The 20,028-nt window shown below is 47.9% G+C and overlaps 3 protein-coding genes across 3 annotated transcripts in view; all 3 read left to right on the forward strand.

The window, feature by feature from the left end:
- Positions 1-2,400, forward strand: part of LOC120847716 (nesprin-1) — a 29,455-nt gene extending 27,055 nt beyond the window's left edge. The window contains exons 18-20 of the mRNA XM_042288597.1: positions 259-465; positions 1,851-2,168; positions 2,287-2,400. Coding sequence (XP_042144531.1) covers positions 259-465; positions 1,851-2,168; positions 2,287-2,400 — 639 coding nt within the window. The remainder of the gene's footprint in view (positions 1-258; positions 466-1,850; positions 2,169-2,286) is intronic.
- A 205-nt stretch (positions 2,401-2,605) lies between these two features.
- On the forward strand, positions 2,606-15,840 carry LOC120847715 (nesprin-1). The gene is made up of 11 exons (XM_040219582.3): positions 2,606-2,842; positions 3,482-3,664; positions 4,446-4,664; positions 6,043-6,144; positions 8,156-8,497; positions 9,053-9,352; positions 10,803-10,933; positions 11,824-12,025; positions 14,093-14,419; positions 15,542-15,694; positions 15,778-15,840. The coding sequence occupies exons 1-11, from the start codon at positions 2,606-2,608 to the stop codon at positions 15,838-15,840; spliced, it is 2,259 nt and encodes a 752-aa protein (XP_040075516.3).
- A 625-nt stretch (positions 15,841-16,465) lies between these two features.
- On the forward strand, positions 16,466-19,875 carry LOC120847714 (nesprin-1). Its single transcript, XM_040219581.2, has 6 exons — positions 16,466-16,735; positions 17,478-17,695; positions 18,038-18,146; positions 18,233-18,373; positions 19,095-19,256; positions 19,534-19,875. The coding sequence occupies exons 1-6, from the start codon at positions 16,466-16,468 to the stop codon at positions 19,873-19,875; spliced, it is 1,242 nt and encodes a 413-aa protein (XP_040075515.2).
- The last annotated feature ends 153 nt before the right edge of the window (positions 19,876-20,028 follow it).

Genomic DNA, 20,028 nt, shown 5'->3' on the forward strand with positions numbered 1-20,028 from the left:
CTAAAGTGCGCCACACGCAGAAACAGAAGAAGAAAACAAAGCTAAGAGAGAAGAGAAGAAAACAACGACAGGTTGCTACCTTTGGGCCCATATACAGTCACCCGTGAACAAGGAGCCGAGCTGGCTTCGAAACGTCGGGCACATTGAAGAAATTGGTTAGAGTCTACGTAGTACTTTTTCTTGCTACACTTTTCTGCACCGCGCAACTGTAGCCACAGTCGGCTCCAGTGCCCAGACGTTGATCGTTGCCTCTTGCAGGTGTCTGAGCTGCGCCAGCGTGCCAATGCGCTGGCAACCATGCTGCGTCAGCTGGTGAGCCAGTTGTCGTCCCAGCTGTCGGAGAGAGAGGAGCTGGTGCGGCGGCTGGAGCTGTGCCAGGCAGTCCTCGACCAGCTGGGCCAAGAGGCACGGGGAGCCAGCGACCTCAACATGGGCCAGCTGGAGGGACAGCTGCGCAGGGTCCAGGTGCGTGCCCCTGAAGGGGGGTTACCTTCTCGGCCACGTGAGAAGAAGGGAGGTGGGGGACCACGCTCCACGGTGTCTTTTTGGTTTTAGTTTAGTGCAAAATACATTCTTATTGAAGGTAACTCGGATTTTGCTAACGTCCGTTGCACTGTGCTACGTATTCTAAGGGCCCAACCACATGGGTGCATTTATCACGTGCTTCATCGGTATCCACCTGTTTTTGCTTCAGCACACGCCCAAGAAAAGAAAGGGCAACCAACCCCGTGGGGACATTCCAGCGGTGACACCGCTCTATGCAGTGCCGCTAGATTCACTAGGTGGGGGGACACCGGCTAGAGGTTGAACTTCTGATCTACTCAAGTGATTGGAATGAAATTTGCAGGGGAGGTTTAACTTCAGATGTAGGTGTACTGTGCAAACATCCAGCTCTCTGGAACAACTTTACATACGTGCATAAGAAGATATGTCACTCCTCGTTAAGAAATCTAGAATATGCAAATGAAGCTATTAAGCATAATTTTAACTGCTTGAATATAAAGTGGGGGATGTGGGACTTCGGGCTATCTAGTTTTTATAACTCAAATATAAATATTTCAGGAAGAGTGATTACCTCAAAGTAAGGGATGCATATCTGTCCTATGTCAGTTTTTGAAAACATAGTTTTTTCTCAATGAGGATTTTAACTTAAAATAAAGTAGATAGCTCGATTCCCCAGTAAATTTTAGTTCAGAAACAACTTGATTGTGGTATCAGAATACTTTTACTTTCGAACAAAAGTCTTCTTCGTATGAAATTTGCAGCAAAATGTGGAACTGAGAAAAATGCATTCAAACATTGAACTCCTTTACTTTGCTACTGCCTGACAGTGTTGAAAATGCCTGCCTGATGTGTTGAAAATGTGTCATATCAACGTAATTATTTGGCTCATAGTTATGAAATTTAGTGTAAGGGTGTATATTTAGTTTCTGATACCAAAAACCTTAAAAATGAAGAATGAATTTTTTCAAAACATTTTGAAACTTAGGCCCATGTCCCCCCTTAAAGCACGTACGACTCTGATTGGTTTCTGCCCGGCAAGCTACCTCCAACATCGCCGTTGAGATCTGCCCAAAACAGAAGTCTGCGTGACATACACGTCACATTGTTGCAGTTGACCTCAAGTGCCCCACATTGAGTGACACTGTCGCGGATGAGGCACATGAAAAACGTACCATAAATCTGTGCGAAACTTTCTTATAATTTTTTCTTTTGATTTAGTAGTATCAAGACTACTGAATCTTTGTCCTAAACTTTGATTGGAATCAATAATTTCGGGACTAATAATGGATGCAGGTTCTTCGAACACACTACAATTCTCGCAACGGGTGCTTCTTGCACTTTTGCAGACGACCAAAGAAGAGCTGGTGATCAAGCAGACGGAGGTGGAGACCCTGGGTCGCACGCTGACCGAGCTGTCGGACAACCTGACCAGCGAGCCCCTGGAGCAGCTGTCGCAGAGCCTGGAGAAGCTGAAGGAGACCCTGCAGGACCTGCTGAAGCTCCTGGAGAAGCGGGAGGAGCTCCTTCGTCGGGCCATCGAGTTCCAGTCCTGGCAGAAGGACTTCCTGGAGCAGGTGACTGCCCAGTTGCCACTCGAAAGGGGGCTGCCTGGGCTGTCTGATCGTACATCTTTAAGATACCATGCCAAAGAAAAGGAACTGCCTGTTTCTTTATGGTATCCCAAAGTGGCTTTAAATGCCTAGCAACTATAGGCCTTTTGTGATTGTATGACGTCGCCTGGAGTGACGACAGGTCACGTTTTGTGACACTATGACGTTGCAGTGTCGTGAGACGTCACTAGACCATCAGGAAAGCAAGTGGTCACTCAACTTTTTGCCTCATGACTACATATGTCACAAGACCATGGGACGTCAGGTTAATGTGACTGATTGTTAAAATTTTCTTGCTTATTTTATAACAATGCAAAAGTAAGGGTTGAACCATTGTCAAGTAACTACATTGTAGAGGGTTTGTTTGATCAAGTCGAAAGTATGTAACCTTGCCGAGTTTGATTTAATGACTGTTTACTCTACTGTATCGTGAAATAACTATATTAGACCTCGCAGTTTTTGGACAATTCTACAGTGAGGCAACTTGACGAATGCAGGTGAGGCTGCTGCAACAGCACGCGGAGTCGCAGCGTGCCAGGCCGGACAGCCTGGACGGGGCCTCGACGGATGCCAGGAGCCTGGCCTCCCAGCTGAAGCAGAAGCTGCCCGAAGCCGCCAGCACGGACGAGCTGGCCGTGGAGGTGGAAATCACCTTCAGGGACAGCAGCACCAACGAAGTGACCAGCCTGAAGGGTCAGGCGGACAAGCTGCGGGACCATCTGGACAAGGTGGGGCGGATTTGCGTTGCCCGGCCACGCTACGCAGCTTGTGTGAACGGACGTTCTGAGTCGTGGGTTCTCAGACCGGGTTCCTAGGGACTCTGGTGGTTTTTTTTCTTTGAGGTTCTCCAAGATCCAAATTTTCTCAACCGTCCCTCGAACCTTTAACGTCAATCAACGGTTCCCACTCTTTGTAATAGGAGGCCTTTATCTTTGCAATTAATGAAAAGGTTCAAGCGAACTTGATAAGAATGACAATAATAATCCCTAGAGAAGGGGACAAAGGACAAAGGTTTGGAGAATTGTGTTTGTCCTTTGTCCTCTTTGTTCCCTTTCTCCAGGGATTATTATTGTCAGCCTTTATCTTAGAACTTTGAAAGACATTTTTAGGTGTAATTGAAATGATCTCGTGCACTCAAATTCTTTCGTGTTCTTACCAAGTAAACTTCAAACATTAGACGCTATTTTCTGGTGAGATTTCTTATAAAAGAGGTGGCATAGGGGGATGTTGAAATATGGGAAAAAGTTCAGTGCCCATACATACAGAATATTTTTTTTTTCTGGTATAAAAGTGCATTGATAAAGAGTTGCATACTGTCATAGTATTTCTTAATTCGTAATAACTCTCTCTATTTTTGTTTCTGGCAGCTGGAACAGGTGCTTGAGCAGAAGCAGCAGGAAGCGAGCAACCTAGAAGACCAGTGGGACCAGTTCAACACGAAGCTGGAGTCCTGCAAGCAGTTCATCGAGAGTTGCTCGGAGAAGCTCAAGCGCCTGAGGCCACAGACGGGCAGCCCGGAGGCCGTGGCAGCCGTCGTCAAGGAGCTCGAGGTCGGTCGAACGTTTGCACCGCTTTCCTTTTTGCGCGTCAACTCTTTTCGTTCGGGTCCTCTTTCACACATCACCGCGGTTAAATTTTAGATTTCTAGAAATACGAGGTGGGACCCGAAAAAAAATTTTGCGGTGTTCCTTTCACCGCGAAAATAAACTGCGCATTGCTGAACGCTCAGTCTCCCCCCAAATGTAGCTTGAGTGGTCCCGACCAGATGCCAAAGTTTTAGAATTTACCGTTGTCTTATTCAAAAGTTACGAGCAATCTTTTAGAATATTTGATAAGAAAATGGGGGCCGACAGAGTGCACGAATGCGTGGAACTGAATGGCATCAGACGCCCAGAACATGCCCCATTTTTTCATTGAAATTTTCAGTAGATCATTTATAAGTTTTTAATAGGATAATGGTTAGTTCCGAAATTTCGGCATCTGCTCTGGAGTGCTAGCACTACAATGCATCTGGGCAGGGTTGGTGTATTTGGCGAGGCACAGTTTATTTCTGCAGCAAAAAAAAAAAAAAAAAAATGGTGTGCATTTGTTTTTGAGTTTTTCTCGAGGACATCCTGTACATTGTTTCAGTACTCCAGTGCTATGCGCAATTGTTTGTTAGCGTGTGTCTTATTTATGTTTACGTAGAAACATTCACATTACAAACTGTCGGGTATCGTCCACTCGTCGCTGAGCCTCGATTCTTCTCACGTGCCCCCCTCTGTCCCGGCCCTGTCCCGGACGAAATAAGTTTCGACACTCCGTAGACATCTACGATCTCTTTATTCGTAGGAGTTGCAGCAGACGCTGACCAGGGAGCAGGGAGCCCAGGAAGCGACGCAGCAGCTGGGGCGCTCGCTGATCGAGGCGGACGCGTCGTGCTTCCCCCGCGTCCAGGGCCCTCTCGGATCCTTGGCCTCCGACTGGGAGTCCCTCTCCTCGGAGACCACCCGCACCCACCGTCTGCTCACCTGCACCCACACGCTGTGGCTCGACTGCCGCCGACTCGAGGTACTACACAGGGCGACAGTTCTTCATAGAAACATCCGCAGATGTATGAGCCTTTGAGCGGCTCAAACGCTCCTATTGGGTGGATCCAAATCCTGGCTAGGGCAACGTCATGCTGAACGGTGGTTCTCGACCACCGATCATTCATGCACCCCTTCTGGATTGGCATAACTGATGGGGGACCCCATCTGCCGGGGTGGAGGTGCGGTGGGTATTGGATGATTAGAGTGACAAAAGGGTCACTGTGGGTATACAGTGACAAAAGGGCATGCAAACCAACTTTGATGCTCTCAAACGGAGAATAATCAATTCTACTCACTCGGCGCACATGGTTTGGTCTGTTTAGCTTCAAAAGACAGCCAGCGTCACTAAAAGAAAAGAAAAGTTTTATTGCTTGGCTTGACTGGCCTTCAGGGACGCCAATGGTTCTGCGGATTCCCATTTGAGAACCGCTGACCTAGAATCGTCGGAGCTCGCGTAGACTGGCATTCCGACCTCATCACATTGAGATCGAACATGCGGGACAGAGACTGGACGGGAGTGCTCCTTCAGCGTTTGGTTGGGCCTGGGGCCGGGCCCCGGGTTTGGGCCCAAATGCCGAGTTGGTGACATCGGAGTGTGACGATGTTGTGTTGAGGTAGAGCAGACTGTTCACAAGCTTTGATTATCCTGGGTGGTGTTTGATGTGGTGCACATGACCTGTCTGCAGTCTGTAGTGGTGTAATCTCCACGCATCTGCGACTTTGGTTACTCAGTGCCCAATGATTGTTAGAGGGTCTAAAATAGAGCCACTCGAGCTTCTCAACGTACCGTATTCAGGATCGTCCAACTGAAGTTAAACTCGAGCCACTGCGCTTTGTTGTGGGCAGATGTTGGCTATCTGGAAGCCGGGTCAGAAAGAAGCACACTAAAGCCTTTATGTTAAAGGTTTGAACAGCTCATGAGTTGTGATTGGTCGGAAAGTCATAAACATGTTGGTTTCTGCCCAAGGTATCTTTATATTATATAGCTCGTAATCTACTCGTCTGCAAAAGTATGCGGCCCACTGGCGAGTAGGCTGCACCTGCTTTGCCCGCCCCTATTGAATTCGATTGCGGAGGGACACCATTTTGGAACTGTTGACTGCAGTGCTGAAACTCATTCTGAAAGTTAGCTTAGAAGTTTCCGAACTGTAAGAACATTCCGTGGCTCTTGTCCTGTTTTTTCTTTGGACGTCCCAGTAACCCATTTTTTTTATGCATTTCTAAGGAATTGCTCTAGGAATGTCTATCTCAGCAGCTCAACTAGCTATTAGGACAGATTTTTGTAAAGACCTTCCGGTGCTACGGCTTGTGTAGCTATATCTAATTGCCGTTTAATGTGACTTTTATCACCGATGCAGAGTGAGATTGACAAGGTTCTGGACGGGGTCGAGGCTGCACTCCGGGATGCAACAACTCCTCAGGACGGAGACTCCCTCACGGCCATGGCTCAGAAGCTTGGGGTGAGAATGCCCAAATGGGTCTCGCATATTTTTTTCAGAAATCGAAACACCTCGAAAGAAATACCGAAATAACTGCTCTAAGCAATAATTATAGTACTTCCCTTGGGCTATGGTTAACAGTGCAGCCTTGGCAGTGCATTGTTGAGCACCCTGAAATACAAACACGACATATTCTAATAGGTTATTTGTGCAAACAATTTACTCTTAAATTTTTATTTCAGTAGTTTGAAGCTAGAGTGATTGACATACCTTTTGGGGTCATGTGAGTTTTCCCCTTGTAGGCCCTTCTAGTCAGAATTAGCTTAAGCGGAAAAATATTAAATCGATAAGTGACCTGAATTTCAACTGTTTAATATACTATGATCAATATGTTCAGCTGGAAATAACTCTGCATTGTCCTGAACGTTTTCATGTGAATTAGTGAACTATGCTAGCGGTATTTGTGCAGTGTACGATACTTTTCAAAGCAAATGCCGAGGTTCAAGAAAACAGTGTCATGTCTTTGCCCTCTGACTTCCATGTCACTGCAGACTGCACAACCTGCATAGTACACAGTCCTTAAAACACGGACGGAGTAAAGGCTGCCATCTCGAACACCTTTAAAGCATATGCGAAGTGCCCGCTTATGCGTATTAAGAAAAAAAATGTGTCGCACCTTTTACATCACTTGTTGGAGCGACAAAAAACTAAATATGTATAGTTTACATACCCGATAAGAGATGGCACAAGTTTTGAGGCGCCCTACGCTTGGCCGCAAAGCAGAAATAGGCCTGTTGGGGGGCCCTCACACTTGCCCAGAACGGGAATATTTATTTTTCGGGAGACACCTGACAGATAACCCCAAAGGGTTAAGGGGGGACACTACCCAGAAAAAAAATTTTCGGCAAAAAATGTAGATTTTAAAAAAATGTCATATTTACCTCCACCAGTACCTAGAGAGTATTCTCAGAAAGTTTCATTAGTTTACACTGCATAGTTAATTTTTTATAAATTATTTTCGGTCCTCCGATGCTAAAGAAAAGGCAGGGGCTGGAACACTTCGAACTCATTTTTCTCCGTTCCGCTTTTTGGGATAAATTTCATTTTAGGAAAACCTGTTTTGTTATTACATAACTTGGATTCATTTTTATGAGTTCTTCTAGAGTGAAATTTAAAGGGGAAGATAGCTGTGAGCTTGTATTTTTTTATTTTTGTCATTTTTCATGCTCAGGAATGAAAACTTTGGACAAAGAATGGAAATCTAAGATACAGTTTCTGAGTTTATGTGGCTTTTTGTCATGAAAAGGTATAATGTAGAAATATAGCTCCATAGCTATCTGCTCTGGTCTGTCCTAAAGCAATATAACACATGAAAACGAGAAATTTATAAGTATTTTCGAAACGATAGTTTTCCTACGCAGACACGCCCACTTTCATCTTTAAACATTTGCAATTTTTTTTTGTACTTCACCCAGGTTAACAAAATTTGGCAGAAATGTTCTCAAAATCAACAGAAACAAGCCCTGTAAATGTCATTTAAGTCAGACAAGTGGTTAAAAAATTTACTTTTTTGGGTAGTGTCCCCCCTTAAGGGAGACTGTGTTTTTGTTTTTTCAATTGGCATTCTAATTTGGATCCTAGATGAATGGGTGAATGCACACATTATAAATTTTTCGTGATTTTATTGACCGAATTCCCCTCTTGAACTACACAATGTGTCAAGCTGCAGCTCTTTATTTAATTTTTATCGCTACTTGTGCTTTCTAGGTAGAGCTATTGTAGAAGAGTCTTCTGGGATTCCAAATATAAATGGCAAAGTAATGAATATCATTGATATCATTGCAGCTATCAACTGGTCTTAGGAAACCAACAAGAACCATCAAAATACTATCCGATACTGACCACACCCCAAGTGAAGACAAGCCTAAGGTCATTGGGCTTCGGTGCTTTCCAATAGAGACAGAAGTTCTTAGCTGGCGTGGTCATCTCTGCGCAACCAATCTGTAACCACTCCGCGTCTTTGTCCCGCCAGGTTCACCAGGAAGAGGTCCGTTCCCACCAACCCGTCCTGGACTCTTACCGGCGCAAGACGCAGGAGCTGGTGGAGAAGACGGAAGCGCTCGAGGGACTCTCCGTCGCTGGTGCCCAGCTGAAAAAGGACCTGGAGTCCCGAGAGAAGCGCTGGACCGAGACCACTGAGAAGCTGCAAACCCGTGTCCACCAGCTGGATAATGACCTGGCGCTCTGGCGACAGGTGGAGACGGCGCGGGAGGAGGTCGAGGCCTGGCTGGAGGACATCTGCGAGGCCATGCGTAACGCGCTGCAGCATTTGTCGCAGGGCGACCAAGCTCGCGCCGTCCTCGATCGGTACCAGGTATGTACGCCATCTAGGCGTCGTGTTCGTCGATTTGACTCGAAACCAAATGCTTTTAAGTTTTAATGCATTCCTTAGGCATGCTCGCATTTAAATTTTGTGATTTTTTTTAAAGTCAGTTTTGTAATTTTTGAGAATGGGTCACGTTGAACAACCTAGAGTAAAAACCAGTGTCGCTATACCCCAAAGGCAGACCGGCCTTACGCTGTCTAGACATGAACGTCTACCTAATTGGTATTGGTTGGTTACAACTCTAGATGAGACTTTGTAGCCACCTTCTTGCATGCGTATTGACTTCTTGATAACACTTTTAAAGCAAATTCATGCTCTTAATTTGTTACTCTTTACTCAGAGGTTAGGAAAGCAATTAATGTGGTCCCTTCGAAGTGCCAACGATCCCTTTCGCCCACGTGGTACTAGTTCCTTTTCGTTCTCCGCCAAACTGATGATTGCTGGTTCCGATCTCCCAGTTTCTCGGGTTGTAGTCGACCTTGAAGACCATTATCGGTAATGGCAACCAGCATCATTTCTTCCTTTACTCTTCTTTCGACGCAGACGGAGGTGGAGACACAGCAGAACCTCTTCCGTCAGTTTGTGGAGCAGCTGGAGACGCTGGGCATGTCGGCCACCCTGGAGGCGGTGCAGAGCGAGACGCAGTCCCGCTTCGAGGAGGCCGGGGACCTGGTGGAGCAGCTGCGCACCCTGCTGGGCCACGTGGAACAGCAGGAGGAGGACGTGCGCTCAGAGATGCAGCGCTTCTCTGACTGGCTGCGGCAGCAGAAGGACGCTCTCTCCCGCTGCGACAACACCGCCGGCTCGGACGACATCCTGCTGCAGCGACTCGACGACTGCAGGGCAAGTGCTCCTCTTAAAATCCAGTAGATCTTCCGGGAAAATTTTGTTCTGTCGTACGAAACGAGTGCACATGCACTGGAGAGCGATAGGGATAGTATTTGTTGCATTTGGGTCACAGCGCCGCTCAATGTGCGAGTGAGCAGGGAAAGGCATTGTGCCCATGCATGACAAGTGCCCCTGGCACCAACTGGGTGACTCCTAGGTAAGTTATGGAAATGAAAACTCGCAAATACGAGAGTGGCGAGTGGATAAATTGAGAGGAAAGAACGAAATTTCGAACATCATCGGAGTATTGAACCCGCGAATCCAAGATTGCGTGCCCAACGCTCGACCACGGGGCCGAAGGTGAGACGCGAAATAATGGTCGTTAAATGCAGTCATTATGCCATCGAATCAGAATTTTTTCAAACAATGGCCGGTATAGGAATTTACCAGGTACACTCACGGCGTTGGCGTCGTGCCAGGACTTTGCTTCACGTGCACTCGCGCATGCACTGCACCACGACGCTAGGCAAAGCACGCACATTTGACTCTTGCTGGACGGCCTTGTCTTTAATGGTCGGTGAGGGAGGCCACTAGATACTCCTCGTCACGGAACACAATTTGCATGTACTATGAGATGGAAAGCAACCCGCCATTTGTAACGGCTCCTGGCTCAATTTAAGCCCGGCTCACACGTACATTGCAGCGCCAAATCAACGCTAGGAACAGTGCTAATATAGTGCCGACTTGGACGAAACTTGGCACCGATGCAGCACTGTATCGCTTATAGACCATGTGAAGTTAGCGCTTTTCGTCGAGTTCAGCACCTTTTCCAGCACTGACTAATAGCACTGAGGTTGTGCTGGTGTGTGCGTGTGAACTGGCGTTACGCCCTTGACAGGGATGTTGACTCACATGTGCATCGTGTTCCCATGTACTTCAGTGACCACAAGGCTGTGTCGTGTGTGAGACACTAAATAAAGAGTGTATGTATGCGTAAAAGTGCTTTATTGCACAAAATAACAGCTGTCGCTGTCACTTCTTTGCATGGACTTTAAAAGTTATGGCATCAAATCGCCTGTCTGTCTGTTTATTTACCTTGGAATGTTGGCCAGTGCCCGCTGGAGGCAAAGCTTCCCCTTGGGCTCAAAAGGTGGGCACTGGTCGAGGAATTTGGTGGGGTCTCGAACTGCTGTGATCGGCCAGCGCAACGCTTGACCTGGGTGTTGGCCAGTCAAAGTGTAGTGCTGTCCCATCACGGTGGTCGACGATCTTGCCTACTCTCTTGCCGAGTGTCCAATTTGGAGCCCTGCATATCTTCGTTGCAACAGACCCCAACCCTCCTTGGTTCAAAGAAAGATTATTATTATTATTAATATTGTTAACAACGTGTATGGAACTAAAACAATGTCTGGCAGCATTCAAACTACAATGCATTTCATCCTGGATGATTCGTGAAAATGTGCAGAAACTGGAGGAAGCCCTGAACTCTAACGTGGGCCTGATGGTGGTCGAGGACAAGCTCAGTCAGCTGACCAAGAGCCAGCCGGACCTGGAGGTACGCCATCTGCAGAGGGAGCTCGAGAAACTCAAGACAAGGTGGGCCCACTCTCCCTCATCACGAGTTACAACAGCTTCGGAAATTGTGGACATTTAGGTCTCGGAGAAAAGATTGATACGGAAGATGCGTCCACTCAAACTACTTTACACGCAGAGCATTATAGGGCTGGTTTCTATGAGATGAGCATAATGTCATAAAAGAGCGTCGCAAAGAAAACATCACATGGTTCCTAAGTTAGTGGTTTTACATCCCGCTAGATTTCGCTACATTTAGTAAGCCCCGCTAAATAATAATTATTTTGTAAGAATGATAGTACGATTAATTGTAAGGATAGAAATTTATCATAATGTAGAAAACCCGAGACTGTGGTAAAAGCAAGGAAACGGAGTCGAAGAAGAAAGGAAATAAACGCAGTAGCTGAGTTTGAGACATTCTTTTCCCCTATCTTTCTTCTTCGACTCCGTTTCCTTGCTTTTACCACAGTCTCGGGTTTTCTACATTATGATCAACATGCACCAGCTCACCTGCGCACTCACAGTTTTTTCATAGGAATTTATGCTTCCTTCTGCTGCATGTTCTGTGTCACCTGACTTTATGCATTGAGTGAAGATACAATTGATTTTTCTGCATGCACTAGTGTGCAAATCTTTTTTAAGCGATCAATTCAGGTTCATTTGGGACTGATATTTTTTGAGACACAATAAAGTACTTTGTGGACAACCCTGTTATGCTTCAATATCCCATGGTTGTTGGGAAAGAGGGCAACTAAACTCTGGCTTTGGTGTATTATAGAAACGATTTGTGGTGTGGTTTCATATGTATGTTGCACGGAAAACAAGCAACAATCTAAACTTTTGGATCAAAACTTTTTTGACAACCGGCCATTAAGTGCAGACATCTTTGTGTTGAAGCGGGGGATCTCTTCCAGGCTGGAAGCAACCAAGAGCCAAGCTGCGAGAGCTGCAGCAGCCCTGCTTTCAGTGCTGGAGCGCCACCATCAGGGGGCACTGACGGAACTGCAGCACTGGCTGTCCACAGCCAACGACAAGCTGGCCTGGTGCAGCGGGGGCACCGACGGTTCTGCCAACGGCGACCGCTTTGGTCTGGAGGCGCGCCTGGTCACCCTGCAAGTATGTTGTGCCTATTCTGTTGTTTTTACAGTGTAGGAGCACTGTAGCTTGCAAAGTGTCGGAGCAATGTAGTTTTCACAGTTTCAGAGCAATGTAGATTTTGCAGAGCTGAGACAACATAGTTTCTGCAGTGTCAGAGCACTGTAGTTTTCACAGTGTTGGAGCACTACTTTCCACAGTGTCAGCGCTGTAGTTTCCAGAGTGTCAGAGCACTGTAGTTTCCACATCATTGGAGTGTTGTAGTTTCCACAGTGTCGGTGCACTGTAGTTTTTCAGTTTTGGATCGCTCTAGTTTTCACAGTGTCGAGCCCTGTCGTTTCCGCAATGACAGCTAGAGCACTGTAGTTTCCACAGTGTTAGAGCACTGTAGTTATATCTCAGTCTCAGTGCACTGTAGTTTCCAGAATGTTGGTGGACTGTAGTTTCCGCAGTGTCGAAGTGCTGTTGTTTCCAGTGTTGGGGTACTGTGGTTTCCACAGTGCTGGGGGGGAATGTGGTTTCTGCAATGTTCAGTGCTGTAGTGTCTGTACAGTTGGTGTGCTGTAGTTTCTGCAGTGTTTTTGCACTGTCGTTTCCACAGTGTCAAAGTAGTATTGTAGTTTCCATGGTGCTCCCACACTGGCATCTTCTTTGCACAAACTCTTGTGCAAAGAAAATACAGGTTCAAAGAACATTGCATAGTCAGTTCCAACACGCAAAGCTTGATACAGTATAGACCACTTACAACGTAACCGCTTATAGTGCAGGACCGGGTATAACGCGTTTTTTTTAAACCACCGGTTCACCTCCCATAGAACTCCATGTAATTACATACCGCTTAAAATGCAGGCGCGCGAATGGAAATACCGGTTATAGTGCGGTTTTTGGCACAGCCCGCCGACCGCGCCGACGACCGGAGCAGCGAGCTCGCTTCCCTGTGCGACACTAGATAACGGCGCTGACGGCGCGAGCCGCAAACTGCACTCGCGGGGCAAGGAGGTTGCTCAAAAACGTGGGGAGAAGCGAAGAGAGAGGCTTCAGTTGCCATAGCAACGGAGGGACGCACGCACGAGTCGTTCACGTGCGTGCATCCCTCCGCTGCGTTGGAAACAAAGAAACAAACAACCGCAACGACAGACCAATCGCAGGTCGAGGAGAAGTGTTCGCGCGCGTTGCATGCCGGTCGCGGGCCGGCGGGCCGGCTGCTTCTATTCCGCAAACATGGCGTCGGTTGTGATCGTCGTCGTAGACGGCGTGCATCTCATCGTTCTGCGTAAAAGCGCTATCCTTGACTGTGAATTTTCGTTGTGTGTCGCTATGATAACCCAGCACGTACTAGAAGGGAAGATCCACCTACTCGTGCGGCGATGTCGTGGCAGCGCTCTCAAGACGGCAGAAACGCCCGTGTTGTCGTGTTTGTTTACTTTGACTACAGTGGTGATTTCTAAGCATTTGTGTCCTCGAACATCGCCCGGATTTCTTATTTGGCGCATTTCATGCGTGTGCTCAAGTTCAAGGTATTACTGGCGCGTACCGTATGAAGGATGCGAATTTTCACGCGTTTTCATCTTCGGAGAAAAGTGATTAGGGTTAGCAATCCTGAACGCTCGCAACGTCCGTCCGCAACCCGCGACGCCGTTAAAAGGCTGCGCCAGGCAAAAGCCGCTAATTTCTTTTAAAATGTGTGACACACTTGAGACATAACTGTGCTAGTCTATTGAAATAAAGACTTTCCTCAAACTAAGCTTATTTTTTCATCTAACATAAAATAAATTCTTTTACAAAGGTAAGTTGTCTCATGGCATGTATTTTGGCCTGAAAAATTGATGTTTTGGTTATAGTGCGGTACTGCTTATAGTGCGGATTTCCGCGACTCCCGAGACATACGTTATATGCGGTCTACACTGTATTCCCCACTTTTATTGCACGACAAAGAGGCTCCCATTGTGCAATGGGACCTTTAAAGTTCACTGTTGGAGGCTAACCCGTACAAGTCAGCTTTGACAAGATGGTAGCACCACTCTTTCTTCTAACAATGTCACTCACTGCACCGAGAGTATCTTCCACAAAGTCTTGTTGCATTTGCAGGAGCTGGAGTCCACGCTGGAACAGGGAGAGAAGCGCAACGACCAGTACCGCAACGCGGCATCCCTGTTGAGTCAGGCGTGTCCTCCAGAGCGCGTGGCTCCGCTCCAGGACGAGTGCAGCCGCATGGCGTCGGAGTGGTGCGCGTTCACGTCTGCCCTGGCCCAGACCCGTGAGTCACTTCAACGCGGCCTGGGTCAATGGCAGCACCTGGAAGGGCTCTTGGAGAGCCTCTCCGATTGGCTGAGGGACGCGGAGTCGCGCGCCAAGAGCGAGGCCGCCCGACAAGTGGATCTTCCACTGGTCTCAGAACAACTGGCTAACCTCAAGGTAGGTGGCGTGTTGCAATTTCTGGGATAGAAAAAATTTTTTGAAAGGTGAACAACCTGCCTTTGTTGATGGCTCGTACCAGCTGCTTTCATTGGTGCTTTTCCTAGAGCTAGCTCTTGTCGAACATCTGAAACCGGTAATTTCTCTTGAGTGAGCTCCGCAGGACCTAGAAAGGTTGCTGCTCTCTAAGTGTAAACTCTAGCAAAAAGTTTTCTCAGGGTGATCTTTACAGAGAGCTGTTATTCTGGGGTCATCACATTCATTCATGTGGGCTTTAATTGCAATCTGGATCTTGTAGGTTTTGGCCTTCATCATAAGAAAGGATTGACTATGCAGAATGTTCGGTCATCCTAAGAAAATGTGCCAGCTTACGAACCCTCGTTTGAAAGGTCGTAATTTCGACTAATTCCTGGGGTACTGGTGGCGTATGACTCGGGAGATCTGGTGCCTACTAAAGATCCTTTGGCGTTTTAGACACTCCTAATGAACTCTCTGTTTTTTGTTGCAGCATCTGTCATGTTTATGGTTGCTTTGAAGAACCTACCTCACAATATTTAGCCCACCCAGTACATCATTCAGGTGCCCCTTCTAAATCGGCAAAAGTGATAAGGTACCCCATCCACCGGGATGGGAAGGGGTTACTTGATGATTACAGTGACAAAATGGTAAATAAGGAAAACTAACTGAGTTCAGGCCAACCTTGTAGCTTTGAAACAAAGAGCAACCGTCCTCATTCGACGCACATGGTTTGATCTGTTTTGCTTTGTGAAACAGCCGGCATCGATGAAAAATACATTTCATTGCTCAGTTTGACCGACGGTCAAGAGCTTTGTGGATTTTTAAAAGGCCTTCGGGGACCTCAAAGGGTCCCTGGACCCCATTTTGAGAAGCACTGTGATGGGCTATCTGTTCTGTTCATCAAAACCTTTCTTAGAATATAATAATTTTTTTTTGTTTATAGAACAGACCATACGAAAAAACGGACCAAAGGAAGACACATACGGTAGACAAACGCTCATCTGTTATATGTGTCTCCCTTTCGTTTGTGTTTTTCTTGTGCACTCTGTTTTCTATGACTCAGTACCAACTAGGCCTTTTTTGAGCAGTTCCTGTTGTTCGCAGGCATTGCTGAGGGAGGTGCAGAGCCACAAGGACGGCCTACAGCAACTGCAGACGACGGCGGCGAGCGTTACGGCCCAGGTTCCGGAGACGCAGGTTCCCGGCCAGGTGTCCCAGCTGTCGGCCCGGGTGCTCCATCTGGACTCCGTGCTCCAGGCAAGCAAGGCTCTCCTCGAGTCTCTCTGTTTTGCCCATGCCGCGGCACCAAGCCGGGTCAACCCGGTTCTTTGCTCCGCGAGAGGCCCGAAAGAAGACCGTCAGACGTGTTTGAGAAGAAGTCGTCTTCCATGTCGCAATTGTGAAACGAACGGGACAGGCAGCCGAGCGTGTCGGCGCTGTGCAGCTCGTGGTGTGGGACTATTCTGGGCTCGATCCTTGCTTCTCCCCCGTTTGCGTACTCGCGTGCAGTCACCACATAATCGCAATTGCACTATGGACTTTAACCTCTCGGGGTCGTGTGACCTTTCAGCCTGTTGGCCCGTTGGGCCAATATCATTTTACCCTAAAACAACGCAATCACTCGGTGGTTGGAAATTAAATCTGTCATCAAAGCGTCCGTGAAAAACAAATGAAAATGGGCGATCTTGGACTGTACGAGGAGTTTCGGAATCTTGGCGTGCATCCTTGTAGGATGTCCATCTTTGAGAAACGGCAGTGTCCGTAAGGCTCTTTTCATTATTCTCGTTCTTAGAACTGTCACAACAATTCCCCGAGGATTTATCGCAGAAACTTTCAGGTTTCTCTTCAGGGTAGTCGTCTCCTCTAAGATCACTTTCACCGTCACCTGAATCGCTAAGATATTTTCCGTAAAATGAGAACGGAAAAAAACTGCCACGATAGACAGTGCATGACCGCGCGTGCGAACTTCCGCCTGTTCAGAAAACACAAAGCAGAAAGAAGTCTAGCCATCTAGCGTAAAGCTAGAAAATGAAAGGCCTGGTGCTTATGCTCCCGATGATAGATGGCGCAAGTCCGTCTATCATCCAAATTGTGACCCAAACAGACTGTGCGACCGGCTCTTTCTTTGTCAAGGGTGCATTGGCCCAGCTAGAGCAGCTGCAGAGGACCCAGGAAGCTTTCGAGCGTGCCAAACGGGAGCTGCAAGACTGGCTGGCGAAGATGGAGGCAGCACTCGAGGGATGCAAGGAGACGCCGGGAGAGCGGAAAGCGCTGGAGGACCACCTCAAGCGACTTCAGGTATGCCGCAAACAAGTTTGGACCCACCCGTGAAAAGCTTTATCCTTTGATTTCGAGCCAAAATATTGTAAAGTTGAAGTCGTTTTGACAAACAAAGCAAAATGGCCTCTTTGTATTATGTTTGGTTTATTTAAGTCATCATTAATTTAAAAACTCATTACTGTTGCATGATGTTTAAAATTTGTTTCAAATTGAATAAAATTGGTTGTATTATTGTTTTGGGCTTGCTGTAGAGAAATCTCAAGCTATTATAAAAAGTTACATTATAGCAAAATTATTCACTTCAATGTAGCCAAATGGACGTTTTTTTTGTGTAAGCCTCTCCACATGTCCACAGACTGTCCCTTACCCTTGCTTCCCGCTGTCACCATTTTTTGAACACGCCGTCTTGCTTGACCAACATTGTCAGCCCCTATTTTTGCATGTATTTCGTCCTTTTTAACTATTTATTTTTAGCATCCGAAGTATAGCCTATAAGGCTAAGCAATGAAAACCTATAGAATGGCACAATACCAATCTGTAATGGTGAGTGGAGGCATGCTGGGCTGCCCTCCATTTGTAGTTTGCAGGCAATCCCCCAGCCGACGCTCATTACTCGAAAAAAGTATGTTGTACTGTTACCAAGCTAGCATCATTCAGATTGATCAACCTTTCCGCCTTTTCAATAATCTAATTCATCTTCCTCTTTTTCAAACTGTGAACAACTCTGTGCTTTAAAAGAGACCTACTACTCTCCCCACAGGAGCTCCACAAGCAGAAGCCCCACGGCCAGGCCCTCCTCAACTCGGTGGCGGACAACGGGGAGGCCATGTACCTGTCGCTGAGCGTGGAGAGCAGGGACCAGGTGCGCATGGAGACGAGAGGCCTGCGGGACGCCTGGGACGCCGCCTGGGACAAGCACACCGCCCTCGTCAAGGGGCTCGAGTCCTCCCTCATGGCCTGGAGCGGTTTTCAGGACAGGTACGGGTTTCGAAGCGATAACACTATACAAATGAACAGAAAGTCGGGGCACAAGCAAGCCGGTAAAGATTATGCATAACGCGACCCCGACACTGCAGCTAAGCAAAAGACGACGCACACACGTGGAAAGTCTCAAATTTGAGGCTTTTCGTGCGCGTTTCTTTCTTTGCTTGCTTGCTGTCAGGGGTTGTTTTATGTCTAAGTTTTATATGAGAACCCTGCTTGGTACCTTGCTCGCTCCTCGTGTTGGTTGCACTGTGACAAGGCCATGGGAGAGAGTGCCAGGAACGGGGAGAGAGAGCTCTTCAACTTTTGTCACAAGCCAACATTTCCTCTGGACAGCTGCGGCCGAGTGGCGTCATGGTTGTCCGACATGAACTCCGTCATCGGAGCCGAGGTGGAGCTGCGGCCAAATCTAGCCGAGAAGCAGCTACAGCTCCAAAACATTAGGGTGCGTTCCTCCGTTTCTGAAAGACGTCTTCGAGTATTTATTTAGTCTGGCACGTAGCAACCCGGCGTCCTTTTTTTTTCCCGCAGGCTCTCTCCCAAGACGTGACTTCTCATCAGCCCGTTGTCTCCAAGCTGCAGAAGAAGAGTCAGGAGCTCAAAGAAACTATGACAACGAGTCAGGTGGATGCCCTGGTTGCTGACTACGAAGCCCTCTGCTCCAGGACTAAGGTGAGGGCGGTGATTTATTCACACACCTCAACAGCCCCCCCCCAGAATTTGCTACACAAAGCACTCGAACCTCCAATATACAGCTCCCCCCGGAGCCCCTCTCGTAAATTTGTAACAGTCCCCTTGACTTGACAATCCCAGATTGAACCCCTTGAGGGAAGGTGCCCAATGGCAGTTTTAACACTGAATGTTAAGGGGCTGGAATCCCACGGATACCGTTGCAAAACGTGTAACAGGTACTTCAACAGAAAATGTGTACAGAAGAATGCATACCTAATTCGGTAGAAATAGCAATAAATTTAGATGAAAAACAAAACTTTAAACACGCCCCATTGGGAATCGAACCCACGGCCCCACTTTTTTGAGCCCTGCAGTCTACCACCGTGCTAGGAAGGAGCCTTGCGGCGTGTACAAATTCAATCTTTCTCGAGGGCAGGAAGCGCGTGAGCAACCGCCTGACCGTGTCTTGCGACCATCACGTGATTTGACGTCACAGGAAGATGGAAAAATAACACGCTATAGAATGTTGTAAGAAAAATAATAACTCCAAAGTCTACCATAAGCCATAAAGAATGCCGTGGAAACAGATTCTGTGTATACCGACCTTTTCCATAAGATCAAGGTAAATTTCAGTGTCCATCTGGTTGTTTACACAGCAGTCGTACGTTAGTATGGAGAATGACTACCTAGGCTCTCACGTCTCGTCCACGCATCTCCGCAGAACAACATTGCCCAGTGCGAGCAGCGCGTGAGCGAGCACGAGGCCTACCAGCAGAGCCTCGAGCGGTTCCTCGACTGGGTCAGCACTCTCAAGGTCACGGTGGACGGTCCCGTGGAACAGGGTGACATGGAGGCCCTCAAGTCCAGGACGGCGTCTTTCTCGGTACGGGGGCGGTGAATTTCTCGGCGATAGCTTTACGTGACAACCCTTTCTGCAACTCGCTAACTCGTGTCTGTGCTGGTCACGCCGTAGCAAGGCTACGAGAGAGACCGTCGGATTTTGCCTGTCATGACTGGCAATGGTACGACACTTTTGTGACGTCTTCGGGTGGAAATAGAGATACCGCTTTCAAGGGCGCCTACTGGCGATGCTTTCCAGGCACCATAGTTTGCACTCGCAAGTTTCTCGAGCGACCAGTTTGTTCTTTCTGCTCTCGTAGCTGCTGCTGGAGAGTGAGCAAGAGGCCCGTACCAAGCTGGAGCACCTGGAAGAGGCCCTGCAGAAGCGAGTGCTGCCAGGCACTTGTCCCTCGGGGCACGGCGCCCTGCAGGAGCAGCTCGCGGGAGCTCGAGCTCAGTGGGAGGCCCTGCTGGAGCAGTGTCGGAGCGGCCACGACCAGGCCTCCGAGTTGCTCGCCCGCTGGAGCCGGGCCACGGACACCCTGGACGAAATGGAGCGCTGGCTGGCCGCCCAGAAGGCCCGCTCCCAGGACCTGCCCCTGCAGGCGTCGGCCGCGGCCAAACGCCGCCAGCACGAAGCTCTCAAGGCAGGTCTTGCTTAGGAGCACCATTTGAATAGTTCTTGTGGATTGGAGTCACTAAGATTAGCCTGATTGACAGCAGAACGATTAGTTTGTTAAACCATGGGCTTTGCACTGGGCACTGTTACCTTTTCCGCGCTGCCCAATACGAGAGAGAACACGCTGCTAGCCATG

This window comes from Ixodes scapularis, unplaced genomic scaffold (genome assembly GCF_016920785.2).
Source record: "Ixodes scapularis isolate PalLabHiFi unplaced genomic scaffold, ASM1692078v2 PGA_scaffold10__122_contigs__length_95168666, whole genome shotgun sequence".
Classification (NCBI taxonomy): Eukaryota; Metazoa; Arthropoda; class Arachnida; order Ixodida; family Ixodidae; genus Ixodes; species Ixodes scapularis.